This window comes from Phyllostomus hastatus, unplaced genomic scaffold (genome assembly GCF_019186645.2).
Source record: "Phyllostomus hastatus isolate PE091 unplaced genomic scaffold, TTU_PhHast_1.1 phas_scaffold_142, whole genome shotgun sequence".
In the NCBI taxonomy this organism is placed as follows: Eukaryota; Metazoa; Chordata; class Mammalia; order Chiroptera; family Phyllostomidae; genus Phyllostomus; species Phyllostomus hastatus.
Window position 1 is genome coordinate 134770 of NW_025334010.1, and position 19792 is coordinate 154561.

General features: G+C 55.5%; 2 gene segments (V, D, J or C); one reads left to right on the forward strand and one right to left on the reverse strand.

Annotated features, from left to right (window-relative positions):
• Positions 1-1529: 1529 nt before the first annotated feature.
• LOC123830964 lies at positions 1530-7183 on the forward strand. The segment is given in 5 exon segments: positions 1530-1774; positions 5612-6002; positions 6413-6430; positions 6559-6665; positions 6950-7183. Coding segments are annotated over 5 exon segments (767 nt in total).
• An 11451-nt stretch (positions 7184-18634) lies between these two features.
• On the reverse strand, positions 18635-19590 carry LOC123830941. The segment is given in 3 exon segments: positions 18635-18729; positions 18821-19108; positions 19450-19590. Coding segments are annotated over 3 exon segments (444 nt in total).
• Between the last annotated feature and the right edge of the window lie 202 nt (positions 19591-19792).

Consider the following 19792-nt stretch of genomic DNA (forward strand, 5'->3'; position numbering starts at 1 on the left):
CCAGAGGGCCGGGAGCTTCTGGGCACAAGGTTCAGAGACAGGGGTCATAAACGTGAGGCTGAAAAGGCGGGTCGGTGCACCTCACTCTCAGGACGGACCAGTGTGAGGCCCGGCACATAGTAGATGCTCATGAAATACCTGTGGACTGAAGGAAGGCTAAGGACCTTGGACTCTGTTCAGGAAGCAGGGGGGGATCATAGAGGTTTCGGGGCAGCGGCACAGGCTGCCCCTATGTTGCTGTCACCTGCTCTATGGACCCCACCCCTGGCTCCTCCCACCACGCCCGACTATAAATGTGCAGGTGGGCACGGTGAGCCCCAGAGGGGAGACCTGGTGACACAGAAGAGCTCAGAGTGCTGTCGGCTCCAGAGCGGGGCCTCTCCGCCCCACCCCCACAAACACTGCGCTTCCCCACGCCCCTCCCCACTCTAGACCCTACTCTGAGTTGCTCTTTCCCCAGCTCCCCCCACCCCACCCGCAGTCAGACCACCCTCTGCCACCTGCGCTTCCTGCCTCTGCGCAGTGGCTGGGGGAAGGGGCCCAGAGGGGAGGAAACCTTTTTGTATCATGGTGTAGCATTGTGGCAACAGTGGGGGGGCCACGATGATTCAAGTGGAGGAGATGCTTTTACAAAAAGCCCTGCCTCGAAAAATACCCACAACCCGTGCCAGGAGGGCAGTTCCCAAATGGGGACAGGTCTCTGGGGCTGGTCCCTGAGGAGGGCCTGCAGGGACCCGGACTCTGCGAACACCTCTGCGTCTCTCTGCCCCAGAATCAACTTCCCAGAATGCAGAGGGCCAAGGCGGCAACGTGGGATCCTCACTCAGCACCTCTCCTAAAACCTGCCCTTTGTTGACAAAGTGCTTGCACGTGCGTTAAGCATCAACACTCACAGTGACCCCATGGGAAAGACATTATGCCATTTTTCAAATGAAGAAACTGAGGCCACAGAGGTTTTACGAATCATGAGGCAGGGTCTACCCTGGAACACCCCCCAGCTCCAGCCGCAACCACCCCACCGACACCCGCGTTCAGATTCCACCGCCACCACCACCGCCGCGCCGCCGTCTTGTCCCCAAGCCAAATTAATTCCCTTTGCAAACTGGCGGTGACCTCCTGCGGTGTCCACATTACCGGTCCCGCCAGTTCTGGAGGTGGGAAGAGGGAAGCCGGGAAGGACCAGGAGGGTGGCCCTCAGGCTTCGCCAAGGGAGGTGGAGAAGGGGGAGGAATTCTGGCCAGCCCCTTCCCACTGTGCTCCTACGCCGAGCAGCACTTTGGCCCAGGCACCCGGCTCACCGTGCTAGGTAAGAGCCACTCCAGGTGAGAGGGAGGGCGGCTGCTCAGCCCGGAGGAGCCCCTGAACCCTGGCCCTCAGACACTGGGCGCTGGACCCTCCGAAGGGCCAAGTCCGCGAAGGTGGGGTTTGCGCCTGGGTCCCCGGGGCTGTGCAAACACCGGACAACTGTACTTCGGCAACGGTTCCAAGCTGACCGTGCTTGGTAAGGAAAGCAGCTGGGGGTCCAGAGCGCTCCGCGGGACGGGATGGAGAGAGGGGGGCAGCTACCCAGCCCCATTCAGAGGCAGGGCCGCTCCTGGGCGCGGGGCGCCGGAATCGGGGTGCTGAGTGAGCTGCGCAGCGCCCAGCGTGTCTGGGGACCTGGCCGAGTGCAGGGCAGCCGCAGAGGACAGCACCAGGGTTTTTGTCCTGCGTCTCGGGGCTGTGAACACAGATACTCAGTATTTCGGCCCAGGCACCCGGCTGACCGTGCTAGGTAAGCAGGAGCGCCAGGGGGACCAGGAGGGGCAGTGGGGACGCTGCGGGACGCCAGGGGTGGCGGCGCCTGTTTTTGTGCTGTGCGCGGGTGCTGTGGGCCAAAACACTCAATACTTCGGCCCGGGCACGCGGCTGACCGTGCTAGGTAAGCGGAGGCGCCCGCCAGGGACGCGCGGGAAGCACGCGGGTTTTTGTGTGGGGCTCCGGGGCCGTGACGGAGAGACCCAGTACTTCGGGCCGGGCACGCGGCTCCTGGTGCTAGGTGAGCGGCGCGGGCCAGGTTTTGGTGGGGAGCGCTGGGGCCGTGCACTACAGGCGCAGCCCTGACTTTCGGGGCCGGCAGCCGGCTGACCGTGCTGGGTGAGTGGCCGCGGGACTCGGCGGCGGGTCGGGATGGACGGCGGCGGCGCAGGGTCTTTCCCCATCTGGGCACCTGGTCCCCTGCGCCGCGCCTGAGGCGGGCTGGGGCCGGGGAGAGGGAAGCGGCTGTGGCGCGGAGGGGTTTGCGTGCGGGGCTGCCACTCTGTGCTCGTATGAACAGTACTTCGGCCCCGGCACCAGGCTCACGGTCGTAGGTAAGAATCGATGCCGCCCAGTCCTCCATCCCGAGCCCCGGGGTCTCCGGAGAAGGGCGGGTGGCCAGGGCTGGGACGCGGCGAGTTTCCCTCCCTAGGGCCGGCTCTGCGAAGGCGGAAAGAGGGGTGGGGCGCTGAAGGTCCGAGAACGTGGACGGAGGGTAAGGGGGGCTTTGGGTCTTTTTTTCTTTCTGGGGCATTTAGGGACACGGTGACACGGTGGAGAAGGGGGTTTAATAGCACTCTGAGAGCTGCTCGATGGGAGAGGGAGACTCAGTCGGGACTACCCGGGCCGGGGAAAGGGTAGGAGAGGGTTAACCGCCGCACCGGGGGGACTCGGTGGCGGTGGCGGGGCGGGAGAGAGCAGGGATGAGCTGGGCGGGTGGGCACCCCGCAGGCCCGGATCCCGGGAGCTGCAGGTGGAGCGAACCCTGAGCAGAGGAGGGAAAGGGACGGCAAACACGGTGGAAGAGGGCGGCCAGGACGACAGAGAAATAGGAGTCACTGAGGAAAAGCTAGGGTTTTTCTTTTATTAGATGTAAAATAAGCATGGGTTTGATATTAGAAAGCTTGGATTTGAAATTCGATTTAAAACCCTGTCTGTCCTCAGCCTCAGGCCCCTGGGGGCCAGGGCAGCCTGTGCAGCACCCAGTCCGGCCGGTGGCTGGTCCTGGGTGGGGTGGGGGACCTTAACCTCGGCCATTGGGGCGCACTCACCCCCAGATGCACCCCCCTCCCCCAGCCTGAAACCATTGTCTTCACACTAAGTATTCCACCTTAAACGGTCTGGATGCTGCGGGAAGGTCACTGGTCACCAATACGTTAAAATGCAGATCTTTTGCTGTGAGGTGAGGCAAATTGTCAGGACAGCCTGAGGCTCTCAGAGCTGGGGGTGAGGGGGGCCTTCCGAGCCACCTGGTGATGAGGGGGTCGAGGCCAGAGAGGGGAGAACCGGGTGCCCTGGATTCTCTGGTAGCCAGACACAAGCACGGGCTGCGTTAGACTCATTCAGCTGCAGCCAGTGGGGCTCAGCTGGAGTTGCCCAGAGGACACGCTGGCTTCCTGCGGTCAGCCAGGGTGGAGGACAGGCCTGGAGGTTAGGCCCAGGTAAACCCAGACCTCAGCCCTTGACTCTCTCTAATGATCCGTGACCTTGAGCAAATGTGTCGGTGTGACCCTCAGTTCCCTCTGCTGAGCAGCACCATCAGCAGAGCCTCCCACTGGACGTTGTGAGGCTCACAAGGGCAGGCCCTGGTAGAGCATCCAGCAAGGGGTGGCTGGCTGTAGTTCAGTGCTCCCCTTCCCCAGCCCTGATCGCTGTGCAGTGGGGGAGGGGGAGGGGGGGTTGAGGCCAGTCCCATAGCAGAGGCAGGATTTGGCCTGTGGATAATGGGGTGCAGCCCTGGGGGTGGGGGTGAGAGGGGAGTCAGGAACCGGGAAGATAAACTGCACACTTCACAAGCAGAACACACACACACACACACACACACACACACACACACCCCAGTACACGCCCCACAGGGACTCACAAAGATGGAGGGATAACCGGCCTGCTCTCACTGCAGGGCTGTGCAGACAGCACCTCCAAGTGTCACAAAGCCCCTGCTTCTGCTTGTCCTGCCCGTCGCATCAGTAAACACTGAGGGGAGTGCCACACGCAGCTCAGAGGACACATGTAATGTCTACACTGGTGACCGAGTGTGAGGGGTCCCATACTCAGTATGAGGGGTCCCCCGGGGTGAGGGGTCAGAGGGGTGCATGTGTGGTACCCCTGGAAGGCTGGGGGGGCATCCCAGAGGCAGGGTCTCGGAGACGAGAGCAAGTTAACCAGGCTGCGAGCGGAAGGGTTGATGGAGCCGGAGCTGCGGGCAGCAGTAGGGACGTGACCGTTTGCTCTGGGCCGGCCAGTGAAGACCTCGGGGACACAGGAGCAGTGCGCAGGGCGGACATGCAGGGCCGGGAGCTGACAGGCAGGGACGCAGGACCGGCTCAGGGTGCAAATGTGGGGGGCTCTTGTTAGAAAATTATTTAGAATTTCAAAACGGTTGCCCGCGGCCCTGAATCCAAGTGTGCGGCCCCGGGGAAGTCCGGGACCCTGTGTGACCTTGCAGATGTGACCCCACTGCCACAGACATAGGACGCGTCAGTCAGAAGAGCGTCTTCTCCATCTTCCAGGCTGAAGTAGGTTCTCGTAAGAACGAGGTTTCTTAATGTTTAACGGAGTGGCTAGAAAGAAACAAACAACGTGCACAGAAAGCACAGATCAGGATACAATGGAAGCAGAACAGCCCAGAGGAAGTGAGCCGGCCAATCAGAAGGCTGCGCGGGTCCACGGGAATGCCCCTCACCTGTGGCCCCGGAGACCCTGTAGACAGGCTCGGGACACACACGGCATCGTGACAACAACTGGGAGCAGCAATCTGTTGCTGTAATGTCCTCAGATGCTGACGTAGGAAGCTTGCTGGTGGGGAAAGACACAGGCTTTGGAAACAAAGGGGCGGAGAAGGTTGGCGATGCCTGAGTGTGACACCAGGGGAGACTGTGCTCTGTCTGAGCTGAGGAAAACTGGGGCGGGGGGGACGTGGCAGGGAAGGCATGGCTGGGATGGCTCCATGAACCTCACCAAGGTCATGAGCACGCCACACAAAAGGGTGCCCTCACCTGAGTGCACAAAACTATGCCATATGCACACTGTCATCTGAAGACAACCCCAGCCCCCAAATATCCCCCTTGTCCCCAGCTCCCCTCTCCTCCTCAGCTGCTGAGATTCAGATACAAATAACCCGCTGTGGGCGGGGGGGTTCTGAATCCTTTCATCATTGGGTCTTCACTCCCACTCTGCCCCATCAATGTTCTGAGCTTCCCTACAGAGCAGGAAAACTGCTGCAGAGAAATCAAGGTCCTGAAGTCACACAGGTGGGCCAAGTCAGCTCTGCGATTTGGATCCCGCTCTTCGGATTCCAGTCCAGTGCTCCATTTTAGTAACTACTGCAATGGTGAGAAGTCAACAGGTAGCTTCTATTGATGGTGAAGAAATGAAATAGCATACTCGGAAGGTTAGACAGTGGTATTCATAATGCCACCTTAGGGAGAAGGAGAGACAGCGGAGAGTGACGCCCAAACACACAGGACCTACTGCAGATTTTGTTTTACAATGACCTCCTTCTCAGTGTGCACACACACACACACACACACACAGCCTCTACCAAACCCAGACAGCTCTCACACTGACCCTGGTGCCCACCCCTCTCCCCTTCCAGAGAACCTGAAAGAGGTGAAGCCACCCCGGGTCACCGTGTTCGAGCCATCGGAAGCAGAGATCGCCCGCACCCAGAAGGCCACGCTCGTGTGCCTGGCCACGGGCTTCTACCCCGACCACGTGGAGCTGAGCTGGTGGGTGAATGGCAAGGAGGTCCAGAGTGGGGTCAGCACCGACCCCCAGCCCTACAAGGAGCACTCCGACCTCAATGACTCCAGCTACTGCCTGAGCAGCCGGCTGAGGGTCTCGGCCCCCTTCTGGAGCAACCCCCGCAACTACTTCAGCTGCCAAGTCCAGTTCTACGGGCTGGGAGAGGACGACGCTTGGGAGGAGAAGGACGGTCCCAAGCCCACCACCCAGAACATCAGCGCTGGGGACCTGGGGCAGAGCAGGTGAGCGGGGCCTGGGAGGGCCAGGCAAGCAGCGAGGCAGACCAGGGAGACGGGGGAGGGGGCGTGTGGAAACCCCCAAGGCCAGGTCCAGAGGAAAGGGGTGGGGTGGGGACATGAAAGCCCACCATGCAGGAGAACAGGCCCCCTCGAACGAGTTCTTCCCCAGACCCCACACCGCGCTGCTTCGCTGCCGGGCCTCTCACTGCCGGACTGGGTGGCTTAGCATCTGTGTGGCGTGTGTCAGAGCTGCCACATGCGCCCCGTGCGTGTCAAGGACAGCATGGCCTCATGGGCACAAAGGAAGGCAGACAGTGCTGGGCTCCTCTGGTCTGGGCCTCAAGTCACACTGACTGCAAGGCTGACCTAGTGTGTCACCTGCTCACCCACTTCCCTCCCCTTTCTTCTTTCAGATTGTGGTGTCACCTCAGGTAAGTGACCCTCTGCTTCTTGCTCTCCATCCCCCGTGGTTTTGCTGTGGAACCAGAGAATGGTGGGGGGTGGCGGGGCTGAGATACCCGTTCACAGGTACTTACCTGCTCTCCCTTCCCGCCAACAGCGTCCTATAAGCAAGGGGTCCTGTCTGCCACCCTCGTGTATGAGATCCTGCTGGGGAAGGCCACTGTGTATGCAGTGCTGGTCAGCGCCCTGGTGCTGATGGCCATGGTATGAGGGGCAGGGTGGGCAGGCAGCATGGAGGGAGAGGGTGAAACATCATACATAGGATGGGACAGGATCTCAGAGACTGAACTTGGCGCTGACATAGCCTTCCAGCTCCAAGTAATTGTAATGGGACTGCCAGAACGTGTGGGGATCATTCCAGACTGCTGCATTGGAGGATGGGGAGAGTCACACAGCCCTACCCCGAATCAGGGCCAGAGTCAGCCCCCTCTCACTCACTCCTACTCTTCATGGCCTGTAGGACCCCGAGAGTGTCCTTTTTTTTGCAGGTCAAGAAAAAGGATTCCTGAGACCAGTTCCAAAAGCACATCCAGAGTCGTTTTTAGTCCTCTCCCCAGATTCACCTGTGCATGATTCCAGTCTGCGTTCCTAAGGAGGTGTTCTCTCTCCACCTTTTATCTCCTTCCTGCATAGACGCCTGTCCCTTCTCTCTGGGGCCCTGCAGACTGAGCGCCTCAACCCTGGATCTAAACAGATTAAGCCAATAAACGTGTTGTGCTGGACCTGGTTGTGTTTCAAGAGTGTCTGTGGAGTCCTGCCCTTGGAAGGCACACCTTGTCATTAAGGGAAAGCACCACCTCTCAGGCACAAGGAGTGATTGACTATCCTCTCTGACTGGTACTGCTCCTTCCTGTGCATCCTGGTGGAAGGTGGACCGTGTGGTCCATTGCGAGGCATTCTGGGGCCCCAGTCCATACAGTTAGTCTAAAGGACAAGGTTCTGGGCTCTTGAAAAAGGGTGAGCCCAGGGGACTATAACCCCCACCTCAGCATGAGATAGAAGACAGGGTACACCTGTGGGTTGGAATGCCCAGTGGTTTCCCAATTCCAGATTCATGTCCCATTTATTACGCATTTAGGTTTTATCTCTGTCTCGGAACACCTACATCTTATCTTATTTTGGGATTTTGGCACAAGATTTAGTTCTGTTCTGTGTGTCTAGGTTAGAATCCTAAAGAAGGCACAGAGTTAAAAATACTGAGATGTGAAACCTGAAGACTTCCCAGAGGCAGGACACATGGGGTCAGGCCCTGGGGGAGGAATGGGGACAGAAGGCAGGGTTCAGTGGGGGTCAAGGTCCTACACCTTCCAGTGGGCACCTTCACGTAAAGGGACGGAGACTGGGCCACCCCAGAGGCAGCACACTGAGTGCCCCCACTTGGGCAGACGGTTACGTCCCTCAGTAAACTCGACGTGCAGGTTGCATTCGCTGCACTGAGGAGGCGGGGCATGCAAGTAGAGGAAAGAAGGCACAGGTGGAGGGTGAGAAAGGCCATGTGTAGTAAGGTACTTGAGGCTGAATATTAGGGGTGAGAAGGAAGTCTGAAGGCTGAGAAAGGACAGAAAAGAGGGAGTGTTTACTGAGGATGGCCTGCGCTGCTCCAGACCTGGGGCTGGGCACGGCCCCGGTGAATGCCCACATCAACCCTAGAAGGTGCAGGGATTAGTCTCCCCACTTCATACTTGAAGAAGGCACCGTTCGTAGATCACGTGACAGGTAAGCTGTGACACTGGCACATTCCTCAGACGATGGCAGTTCACGAAGTGTTTCCAAGTCCTGGCCAGGATGGCGGGATTTGTCACGGGCTGGCCCTGCATCAGCTGCTCCCAAACTCCGGGGCGGGGCCCACCGTAAGAGCATGACGAGCCCTTGAGTCCCGAGTGTATCTGTTCCCCGGCGCTGCTGTAACGAAGAACCCCAGCCTTGGTGGTTTAAAACGAAATGCGCCGGAAGTCCAGAGTCAAGGGGTTAGCCGGGTTACACTCCCTTCAAAAGGGCTAGGGGAGAAATCTCTCTTGCTTCTTCCCATTTCTCTTGGCTCCTGTCATTCCCGGGTGTGTGGCAGCCACATGCCAACCTCACATCTGTCTTCATGTCACTTTCTCCCTGTGTCTGTGTGTCTAGGTGTCCCTCTCCTTTTTCTTACCAAGGCAGGACTCATTGGACTGAGGATGCGCCCTAAATTCAGAGGGACTTCATCCCGAGATCCTTAACGTTTATATCTGCAGAAACCTGATTTCCACATTAGGTCACATTGGTGGGTATGAATTTCGGGGGGACATCATTCATCCCACTACACTGAGCATCCAGGAACCGGAAGTGAGAGGGAGGGCTGTCTCAATCAGCTCACAGGGGCCAGGAGAGGAGGTGGCCCAGGGCAGGGGTGGCCGAGAGAAACCACCCCATCACTATGACTTCCCATCAGTCATAATTACCTCTGGATTGCTCTAACTGTAATACAGTTGTTTTTATTTGGCGTTGCTGTTGTTGTCTATTTGTTTTTGTAATGGCTACATAAGTCCCCAAACAAAGGAGACAGAGTTTAGGCCCTAGACCAGCATCCACAAAACAGGGCCTGCCATTCTTTAGATATGTGTGGTAGTCCCTCACAAAGGTGGGGGAGGGAGGGGGGTGGCTGAAGGGACAGTCAGCGCCTCAGAGGGAACAAGACATCGCATGGGCCAGGGGGAGTGGATGGGGAGAGGGGTGATGGGGGATGGGTGGGGTGTGGGGGGATGGGCTACTGGGGGACAGGGGTTTGTCCCAGCAGCGCTGTGAGGAAGGGGCTGAGCAGAAGTAGGGCAAGCGTCAAGGTGCAGGTGGGAGAGGAGGGTTACCCTCACCACAGAGAAGCGGGGTCTGCGGGCTTGGTGGCTGTCATCTCGGGGGGCCAAAAGCAGAGGCCTGAGCAGGTGGGAGGATGTGGGAGAAGCAGCTGGTCGGCCCCTGGGGCTCGCCCAGGTGAGGGAAAAAGGCATGCCCCTTGCAGGATGAATGCCTTCATGCAGGAGGCATAATAGAGACAGAGACAGTTACCGGCTCCACTGGGTCCCCACCCAGCACCCCACTCGGCCCCGGGAAGGCTCCTCCTCTCCAGTCTTCGCAGCCACGGAGAACGGGCACTCGAGACCTCTGTGGAAGCTCCCCGTGTGCAACCAGGAGGTCTTTCAGACAGACAGCACTGCCCACAGCATCCAGTACGTGGGCCCTGGGGAGTTAGGCTCTTCCGTCCCTGCCTCCTCAAGAGGAATAAATCAGGGTTGTCCTCCTAAGTGGCCAGGACTCGGGGACACCCCGGTTAAAGGGGCCCTGAGGGGGATTCTGGGTCCAGAGGTATTCCTGGAATGGAAGGCATTAGAGCAGTTCCTCCACTACTTGGGCCTGTTGAGCTGTTCCCGTCTCAGGCTGCTCTGAGGTCCATCCCATTAAGGAAACCCATGGGCAGAATGTAGTGCGGGACAAGGGACACCCAGTGCAAGGGCAGAGCATCCTTACTGATGGAAGAGACTTAGGAGTCAAGCACCTCTAGAAGAATGCCCGGGGTACCCCAAGTTCCCACTGTCCCCTGGGGTCACAGCGGGAGAAGCCCAGGAAAGGAACCTCAACCCAAATGGCCTTTAGAGATTGATCCAGGAATTCAGAGGAGGAAGGAGGCATCCAACAGGTCACGTAATAAGGGGAACGTCCTGGTTGGAGGAAAGGGACTCCTGTGGGGCGGGGCTCGTCCAGTCACTGTCGCTCGCTCAGAAGAATTCTCCTATCACCATCAGTATTCGCTGGAGACCCGCAATTCTTCCTACTGCGCAGCTCCCGGCCGGGCTGCGCAAGCTCGGGCGGTGGCAGTGGGGGATAGACGAGGCTGGGACCAGCAGAGACAAAGAGCTTTCCTCGCTTGAGTAAGTGATTGGGGAAGAGTAAGTGGAAGAAAGTAAAAAAGGATTCTGACGATTGTCTAAAGAAGAAGTGGTCCGTGTATACGATGGACTATGACTCAGTCATAAGAAAGAATGAACTCTCACCATTTGCAACAAAATACCCTCCTGGACAGACCTAGAAGCTATTATGCTCCGTGAAATAAGTCAGATAGAGAAAGACAAATGCTGCATGATTTCACTTGTATGCGGCATCTAAAAACCATAAATGAACAAACAAAGCAGAAACGAACTCATAGATACAGAGAGCAAATTGATGATCGCCAGATGGGAGGGGGATTGGAAATTTGGATAAAAACGTTGAAATGGATTAAAAAGACAAGCTGCCAGTTATAAAAATAGTCACAGGGATATACAGTACGGCACAGGGAATAGAGTCAATAATCTTGTCATGACGGGGCATGGTCTCAGACGGGCACCAGACTTCTCAGGGGGATCACTTTTTAGGTTATATAAATGTCCCCTCACTGTGAAACTAATATAACAAGGCATGCCCATTGTAATGGAAAAACACATTTAAAAAGAAAAGGAAAAAGGGATTTTGAAACAAGAGAGGCTGGGATAAGAGCAAGGGGTCCTAATAGACACTACTGTCTCCATTTCCTGCCTCAGCCATTTCCCCATCTCTCTCCTTCCACGGGCCCCCGAGAGTGGCAGCCTGAGTGACCACAGCTCCTAGCAATATGCATGAACACAGCTCCAGATGTCCCACAAAGGGGACACTTCGTGAGGTCTGTCTTCTTAGGGGTGGACGTAGGAATGCAGAATTGGTACCGGAGAATTGGTACTCTTAAAGCTACATGCGTACAACCAAACTGCGCTCTTACCTAGGTGTACTACATTTAGGGGTGCCGAGATGTTGGTGGAGACCTCGGGAATCTGTCCTCTGCAGCCCCACTGACCGCTCCTTCCACTCTCACCACCACGTGCCCTTTGACCACGGTCAGGTGGGAATCACCCTGCGCCACACAGGACTCACAGTAGAGAAGGCCACCGAGCCTGAGCAAAGGTTTTGATTACCATCCATTCTCATTACTTGTGGCAGACTCCCACTGCTTTCAGAAAGGTCATTGCTGGGTCTTGACACCCCATCACAGGAGGCATTATCCATCCCGTCTGGGCCCAGGACACAAAGCATTCCCCGCCTCAGCGTAAGGTTGGGCGTTCTCCCCTTCCATCTCGGGACTGTCTTCTCTTGCGCTGTGCTTGTGGACGTGAAGTTCTTGGGTTCTGAGCACCCCTCTGCCTCTCCTTAAGATGTACTGTGACAATATTTGGTTGTGCCCTGACTCACATCCCTCCAACAGACCACATATTCTCGACTTGCCACAGCCCCCCACCCCACATAGTCCTAGGCACCTGATTTCTCCTCCATCTCACCCATGGTCTTCACCTCTGTTGCACTTGGACTCCTTGAGGGCTTCTTGGGGAAGATGGGGTCCCAGAGGTGAATCAATAGATTTATAGGTGAGCAAGAAGGGCCTGAAAATGAGCCCCCCACTGTGACAGTTCCCACGGAAGTTTCATCAGCCTGCTCTAACCTACCTCCTCTGGCCTCTGTAAGTACGAGGAGGGATCTTGACAGGAACCCTGCATGCTGGCCAGACTCACTGACTTGAGTGAGCTTTCAAATAGCGCTTTCGTAGGGATCCTGGCCATGACCCCTTCTGACCAGGCCTGGGCTATCCCAGCAATGACGCCTCAGCCCTCTGCACCCTCCCTCTCTTGGTGGGACTGGATCCTTACTAGATCTCAGACTCATCGACACTCTGGTTGGTAAAGAAGCATAAATTGCAGAGTCCCGAGTCCCTCCCCAGAAAACCCTTGGCTTGTCCAGTTAGGCCCTTTCCTCCCTGGGCAGCTCTGTGAAGCATCTGGCCTGACTACAGTATCACGGTATCCATGAAACTGTGCAGCGCCCTTCACTGGTCATAACTATACTCCTATGAGAGCTCTTCCTAAGACACCTGGAGCCAAGAGTCCATGAATCTATGAGAGACAGGATAAGCAGAAGCTTTAAAAGCTTGAGTTTGCAGAATGGAGAAAGCATGTGGGAGACAGGTGAGAAGATCACATAAAGAATGTGAAGTTCACTGAAATTGAGAACAGGCTGGCAGTGACCAGAGGGGAGAGGGGAGGGCATTTCAGGGGAAAAGGGGAAGGGTTTGCAGGAACAAGTATAAAGGACATGTGGACAATAACAGGAGGGCTGGGGGGAGGTGGAAACGAGAGGGAGGTGGAGAGGGTTGGGAGAATGGGCTGGGATGGGGGTAAAAGGCAGAAAACTGTACTTGAACAATTAAAATTTAAAAAAGAAGCCCTGGCTGGCGTAGCTCAGTGGATTGAGCGCGGGCTGGGAACCAAAGTGTCCCAGGTTTGATTCCCAGCCAGGGTACATTCCTCAGTTGCAGGCCATAACCCCCAGCAACCGCACATTGATGTTTCTCTCTCTCTCTCTCTCTCTCTCTCTCTCTCTCTCTCTCTCTCCCTTCCTCCCTTCCCTCCCTAAAAATAAATAAAATCCTTTAAAAAAATTTAAAAAAGAAGAATGTGGACTTCATTAAAGCTCACTTCTGAGGATGGGAAAAGTCACTTGTAAATAAAAGTAGAGCAGGCCACTAGATTTCCAAATAACACCCTGCAGCTATGCCAGATATCATTTAAGATAAATGTATGGTAATGGTATGCATAATAATATCGTATAAAGCAAAACGGTGAATCTTACAGAAGCCTAACAAAACGCATGCTGTCATCACTATCAATCAAAGTCAAGTCACACATTCCCCTGTAATCCCACAGCAGGAGAGAAAAGGAGCGTAATTAGTGCCACAGAGACGGCATCGCGGTCTGTCCGGATGCTGTGCTGGTCTTTTAACTGCAATAGCGTCTTCAGGTTTGAAACTGCGTGAGAGACACCAAGTTGACTCTACTGCGTTATTTTCCCAATAAGCCGGAAACTCATTAAATTTGAAGTTCAACAGTATCTACAATAAATAAATGGAACAGTAGCTTTCACAAATGAATATATATACATATATATATATTTGAAGCATATATATATATACATGCTTCAAAGCCGAAGAGACCCAGGTTCAAGCCTCAGATCTGCCACTTGTCAGCCACGTGGCCTGGGGCAGGGGCCCAGCTCTAGGACACAGCCTTCCTTCCTACAAAATGGGCTCAGCGACAACCCCAGCCTCACATGAGGTGATTTCATGTCGTCTAATCCACACACCAGGTAAAGCTCTCATCACAGCATCAATAAGCCCCGGCTGCTATTATAATAACTAGTATCAGCCTACAGGTTTATTTTTCAGGTTAAACGTGTCCCATGCGGCCCAGTTTTGAGCAGCCCCTGCTCTCCATGGCCCAGCCACTCTGCTCTGAAAACGTGCTCTAAAGGGGTAGTGTCCAGAACAGGAGGCTCTGTGCCTCCTTATTCCCAGCATCCTCTCCACTGGCCCTTAGGGCAGCTCTTCACCCCGTTGACACACAGAGCTCACTTTTCACTCCAGCCCCCGTCTTTTTCACACGCACTGCGTATGTGTGCAATACAGAAGCCGTGTGTTACCCTTCCAGTGTTCGGACGGTTGGCACTCTCTCTGTTCTGGAGGTTGGCTGGGGGTGGGGAATGCTTGTTTCATTTTATCGTATGTCTTCGGCCCGTGTCTCCACCCTATCTCTTTTCTGCAGGATTCTCATTGTGGTTCATCGTATTAACCCCTCCAGCCTCCTGCCTCCTCAGATACCGTGGCCATGCCTTATTCGTTCTTACTCATGCAGCTCATGAAATGTGTAGGAAGAGCTCAGCTCAATGTAAAGCCCGAGTTCCCTGAGCGTTGTCTGAGATGCAGGAGCTGCTGAGGCGCAGAGAATAGCTCCTGGCCCTCCTCTGCCCACAGCTGCATGGCCCTGGACACCTCGTTTTCCTTCTCGGGGCTTCTATAGCCTCCTCTGAGAGGTGCGGAGTTGGGGAAAAGTGATCTCTAAGCAACCTTCCAGCTCTGCTCTTCAGATTCAGCGATTCAATGTCTGCAGGCCTCGAACCCCATAAGGAAGGCAGCTCAGCTGGGGAATCTAAGCTCTTCCCAGACGCAAATCACTCACACCCCTGACACAGCCTCAGAGGGTGGCGATGGTGTAAGGGGGGATGAGGCTGACCCTGGGCCCCACAGTTCCCCAAGACACCAACCTGGTGCCCTGACACCTGTGCCCTCAACCCTCCCCTAGGAAAGAGCTCCAGGGCCATGAATGAGGAGACCACGGCCTTGCATCAAAGGCCAGGAAGTAAGGATCTGCAGTGGGGTCTTTCGGGAGACACCTGGGGAAGAAGGGACAGGGTGTCTGAACCCAGCGCTCACTGGCAGCCTGGCTGTTTATCTCTGAGTAACATCAGCCCAGGGAGTAACAGCCACCCACCTGCCTCTCGTTGGGGACTCACAACAGGATGTGGTTTGACATTTACCAGATCCTGCCTCTGGGATGCCTGTGAAAGTCCCTCCCCCCACCCACCTTCTGAGCACCAGGACAGCCGCAGCACCACATCCTGGCCCCGACCTCTTCCTGTGCTGCTCTCTCTACCTGCACCCCAGCAAGCACCCCAGCTGTGCGAACAGAGGAGGGGGGCTCTGGAGAAGCATCGGGGCACCTCAGCTCCATGTGCAGACCGCCCCACCCCCAGCTCAACTTCTACACCTGCTGGAGGTCACGCCCCAAGCCCAGTCTGCAGCACACCTTGGAGACAGCGAGGAATGAAAAACAGCTGCAGTAACTGCTCTGACCCAGTTGGGCTCCCTTCTGGGGCCACTCCCTTCTCCCATGGGCCCCCTAAATGCCTCCCCCCACCCCACACTCACCCTCCCACTTCCTTCCACTCATCTAATGAGAGCTGCTAATGAGTCATCGAAAGGGGACGGGGAGATAATGAGCAGAGTGGAACGAACAGTCGGGCCGTCTTGGTGTTCTGTCCTGACTGGGTTTCGCTACTTGTCACCCCCACTGCTCAGGCTGCAAGGTCTGGGTGACGGGTGTCCTGTGCCATCTGGGTAAGAGGAGGAGAGCAACATAATGCAGGAGACAATGGAAAACCACAGGGTGGGAACACCCCGAAGGAGCGAGCGGAGAATAAGGGGGTACCTAACAGGCCAAGCCTGCTTTGCTACAGCTCCAAGTCCGTCCCGTACTCAACCCAAAGCTTACGATCCCAGCCAAAACTGTGAAGTAGTCCAATTACAGCATCACCACCTTCGCAGCCTGGGTATTCGCATCTTCCTCAAGCCGCCCAGAGGCCCCAGGCTTTCTCCCTGTACATCCCACGAGCGGCCGAGATCCAGGGGAGGGACTTGAAAGGAGTCCCAACCAGTGAGTGTGGGACTCATGGTCTGGGCATGCCTGCAAAGTCAGAGCCAGGAACCAGTCCCATAGCTCTGCTGGAAAAGGGGCGGTCTCGACGGCCCAAAGGGGCAAAGGAGACGGACAAATCCCTGTGCCGTCTTGCAGCGCTTTCTCCTTTGTCTCCTGAAAAGACGGGAACTGTAGATGTTTCTGGGTTGTGGACACCATGGAGACCCGCAAGGCATGATTGTCCATCCATGTGCCGCAATGTTTAAAACCCGTGACACCTCACTGCTCAGTCAGGGGCACGGACCTCTTTTCCCTTAGATTGTCAAATTAAAAAATGACAACACGACCACATAACCATTCGGTGTGAAATGAATCAAAATTATACCTCCTTTTTGTCAGACTGGCAAAAAAAACATATATTTTTTGGCATGTCACAGGATTTTCGGAATCAGTGTACGTGTGCCTGGGGACAAGAAAGGTTGAGAATCGCTGCTGTAAGGGAACAGGTCGAGGAACGGGGCCAGCAACACTGAGACTATTAACTCGTTCTGATGAGTTTGGGCGGCTCGCAGCCTCTCCTCGCCCAGCCTCTCCTTACCTGGCATTGCCTGCCTGCTTCTCTGCGCCCTGTTCCCGGGCCGGGACTATTTCCTGACCGCTTTTCTGGGACCCGCCGTGTTCACCGAGACCCCTGCATTTCCACGCACACCGGCTCTCCCGCTGAGAGGGTCCTTTGCTTCATCTAAAACTAGCTTCCAAAGCACTGAATCTCGCTAAAATTCTCTCTCCTTCGTGAAGTTCTGCAGAACTTGTCTGAAATTTCCCACAGGGATGAAAACTCTTGTTTCACTTCTCCTATCGACCGCACTCGAACGGCGGAGACCACCTGGGTCAGCTCGCTGCACAAAGCCCACCTGTGACCAACATCTGAATACAGGGGGTCCCAGTTTCACGGGTTTGCCACCCAACGATCTTTAGCGCTTTAAAATATTTACTCCACAGTTTACCATCTGATTTTTAAAAATATAAGTGTTTCTTGCGGGCAAGTTGGAATTAAAATATCTTGTAAACCTAAAGAGAGGAAAGGAATATTTAGCTGTTGAAAATTAGGCCCTGTAATAGGGCTTCATAAGGTAAAGGCCATTTCATGCACTATACTTAACAATCGCATAAGGGAATTTTAGATAATCAGCCCAAGGTCATGACAACGAGTATATTTAGGCTTGAAAACCCAGTGCCTTAGAACCACAGAGACGTTGAAAAGGTCAGCAGTCCCCAGGGTTTCCGGGGAAGAGAAGTTAGACGGAGTCTAAGGGATGTGGGGCGGTGGGACTATTCTCCCTGACACTGGTGGTCAGTGCAAGGCATGGTTTATGTGTCCAAAACCATGGAAATGGACAGCACAGAGGAAACCTTAAAATCAACCACGGACTTCAGTTGATAATCACGTGTCAGCATTGGTTCATTAACAGCAACAAACGCGGCATGACCATGTAAGGTGTTAATAACGGGAGAGGCCAGGGAAGGAAAGGGATCTATGAGAACTTTCTCTCTTGTCTGCTCAGTTTGTATGTTCATCTAAAACAACAGTTCTAGATGCTGAAGTCTATTCTAACTAAAAATAATCAGACGGCACTGTTTCCAGGCGGGATCTATTTCTGCTCGTGTTCAAAAACCGGCTCATGTCCAAACATTAGCTGGAGGCGCTGCTTACTATTCAGCGAGTTGTAAATGTGCCTCTACTTCTATGGTCCCAGCACTACTGCCGGACTCAGTAAATAACAATTCGTACACGGGAAAATAAACAGCAAAGCAAACCAAGTGCCTTGATTCAGCCATGCCCAGCACCAACCTGAGCGTAATTCATTTTGATGTTTAATCCCTGGGAGGGCTCAGAGGGCCCAGCATGCAATAGCTGCGGCTTAATACGCTGTTGATCCTGAAGGTCCAAGGGGAACGCTTGGGCGTCATTAAACACTGTCTGGATACTTTGTGTCTCTGTCTCAGATGTTCCTCTGCAGATTAAAATGATACCGAAAACGAACACATCCGAATTATCCGAACAAAGTGAGGCTAGAGACAGAGTATTTTTAAGGCTTTTTGTGCCCCCTTGTGGAGCAGGAGGGACGAGCAGAAAGAAAACCTTTTTTCAGAAGAAAGAGGACAGTGACGAAGTAATGAGGAAGGAAGCTCGGTTGCCAAGGTAACTGTGGCATCTCTTTCCAGCCGTCCCTTTAATAAGACTTTTCTCTGCTTCAGTCCCATCCAAGGAATCTCTCCTTTTCGGGGCTTTGCCCTCACCCAGACATGCCACTTCTTTGTCCTCTCTTGTATCTCCTGGATCACCGGCCGCTTCTCTGCTCCCCCCCCCTTTTTTTTTGCTACAGGGGAAGGGATGGCAAACCCTATAGGAGGAATTGTTAGAAAAGCTTAAAATGCAAAACGATCATCTAAATCCCTCAGTGCATGGTTCTGCTACGACAGAACCACACTCGGAGCCTGCACGGGGGAACGGCCCACGGACACCATGGCCCACGGACACCTCGCCCTTCCCTGGCCCCGGCCTCGTCCAGGCCTCTGCAAAATGTCAGAGCTCTCAGAGGAGGCTCTCCGGGTGATGAAGAATAGCCAGTTAAGTCCCCGGAAGTGGCGTCCTCACATTTGGTCATCAGCCCACCACCGCACCACCTCCGGCGCCAGGTGCATGCTTCCTCTCTCTCCTGCACCTGCACAAACCGCCCCCCAGCGCAGACCGACAGGGGCTGGGGAGAACAGCGCACTCTGAGGGCTGCAGTACGGTGTGGCCCGGGGCTGGCCATCCCCGCGTTGGGGACTTGGCTGCGGGTGCGGTTCACAGGTTCTGCAGACATAAGTCTTTTTGTTCTCCCTGAGAACTCCTCAGTAAGGTTCTTTGGGGAGATCTGGCTCGAACCCGTTGCTCTCATGCAGAGTGGCAGTGAGAAACCCGGTGACGAACACCCTGCACCCGGCCCCTGGGAGAAGGCCCCTGGAGAGGGTGGTGAGGGCTGGGGGCGGGGTGTGGTTTTTGCACAGAGGCCTGCCCCACCCAGCGCAGTGTGATACTCCAGGCGCAGAGGTAGAGGCCAGAGTCGTTGAGGAGGAGCTTCTCAGAATGCAGGCTAAAGTGGCCGTCCTGGGGCCTGGAGGCTGTGAAGTGCTGGGGCGCCTGAGACTCTGCGTGGCCAGCACTGATGGAGAAGAAGAGCAGCTGGAGGGCCCCACCTCCGGCCTGCCGGTACCAGTACAGGTTGGGGCTTGATGTCCCCTTCACTGTGCAGTCCAGGGAGAGTGGCCTGCCCACACGCTGGATCTTGGTAGGTGGCCACTGATGGATGGTCTGAGCTCTGGCACCTGTGAGGAATGTAAAGGCCACTCAGAGTGAAGAATCCAGCCCAGCTTGCCTTCTGTTCGGACAGAGGGGTCACTCACATGCTTCCGTGGCTCATGCCAGTGGGGTCAATTACAGGAAGTGCATTGGGAGGGCCAAGGGTGCAGAGGGTCACTGGGCAAGCGGACACCCAGAGAGCAAACTCCTTCCCAGGGGGACAGGGAAACCAAGACCCAGCACCCCAGCCATAAAGTCCCATATTCACTCCCGCCAATTAAAGGAAGGTACTCAAGATTATCCAACCAGTAGCTGAGGCTCTGGGTTCATAGGGTCAGGGGAGGGTGAGGACTTGGGGGAGGCTTACCAAGGAGGAGGGCACCCGCTAAGAAAGTGCCCAGGAGAAGGGCAGAGAGGGAGCAGAGCATGGTTCCAGCCAGCAGTCAGCTGAACCAGCCTGGCAGACAGGGCCAGAGAGGTGGCCGGCCCCTCCCTCTTGGAGATCTGCAGGCCCTCGGGGTAGAGGAAACATTTCCCCTCAGCTGGGGAGGAAATGAGGCCAGCCACCCCTGTAAGTGTGTGGTGAATCGCCCCCACCCTGCCTGGGAAGCAGCTTTACCCTGCACTGGTTTTCCGTGTGAAAATCCTGCCGGGGTCCTAGAGCGTAAAATAGGTTTAATGACTCGTCAGGTACCTGTAAACAAGAGATG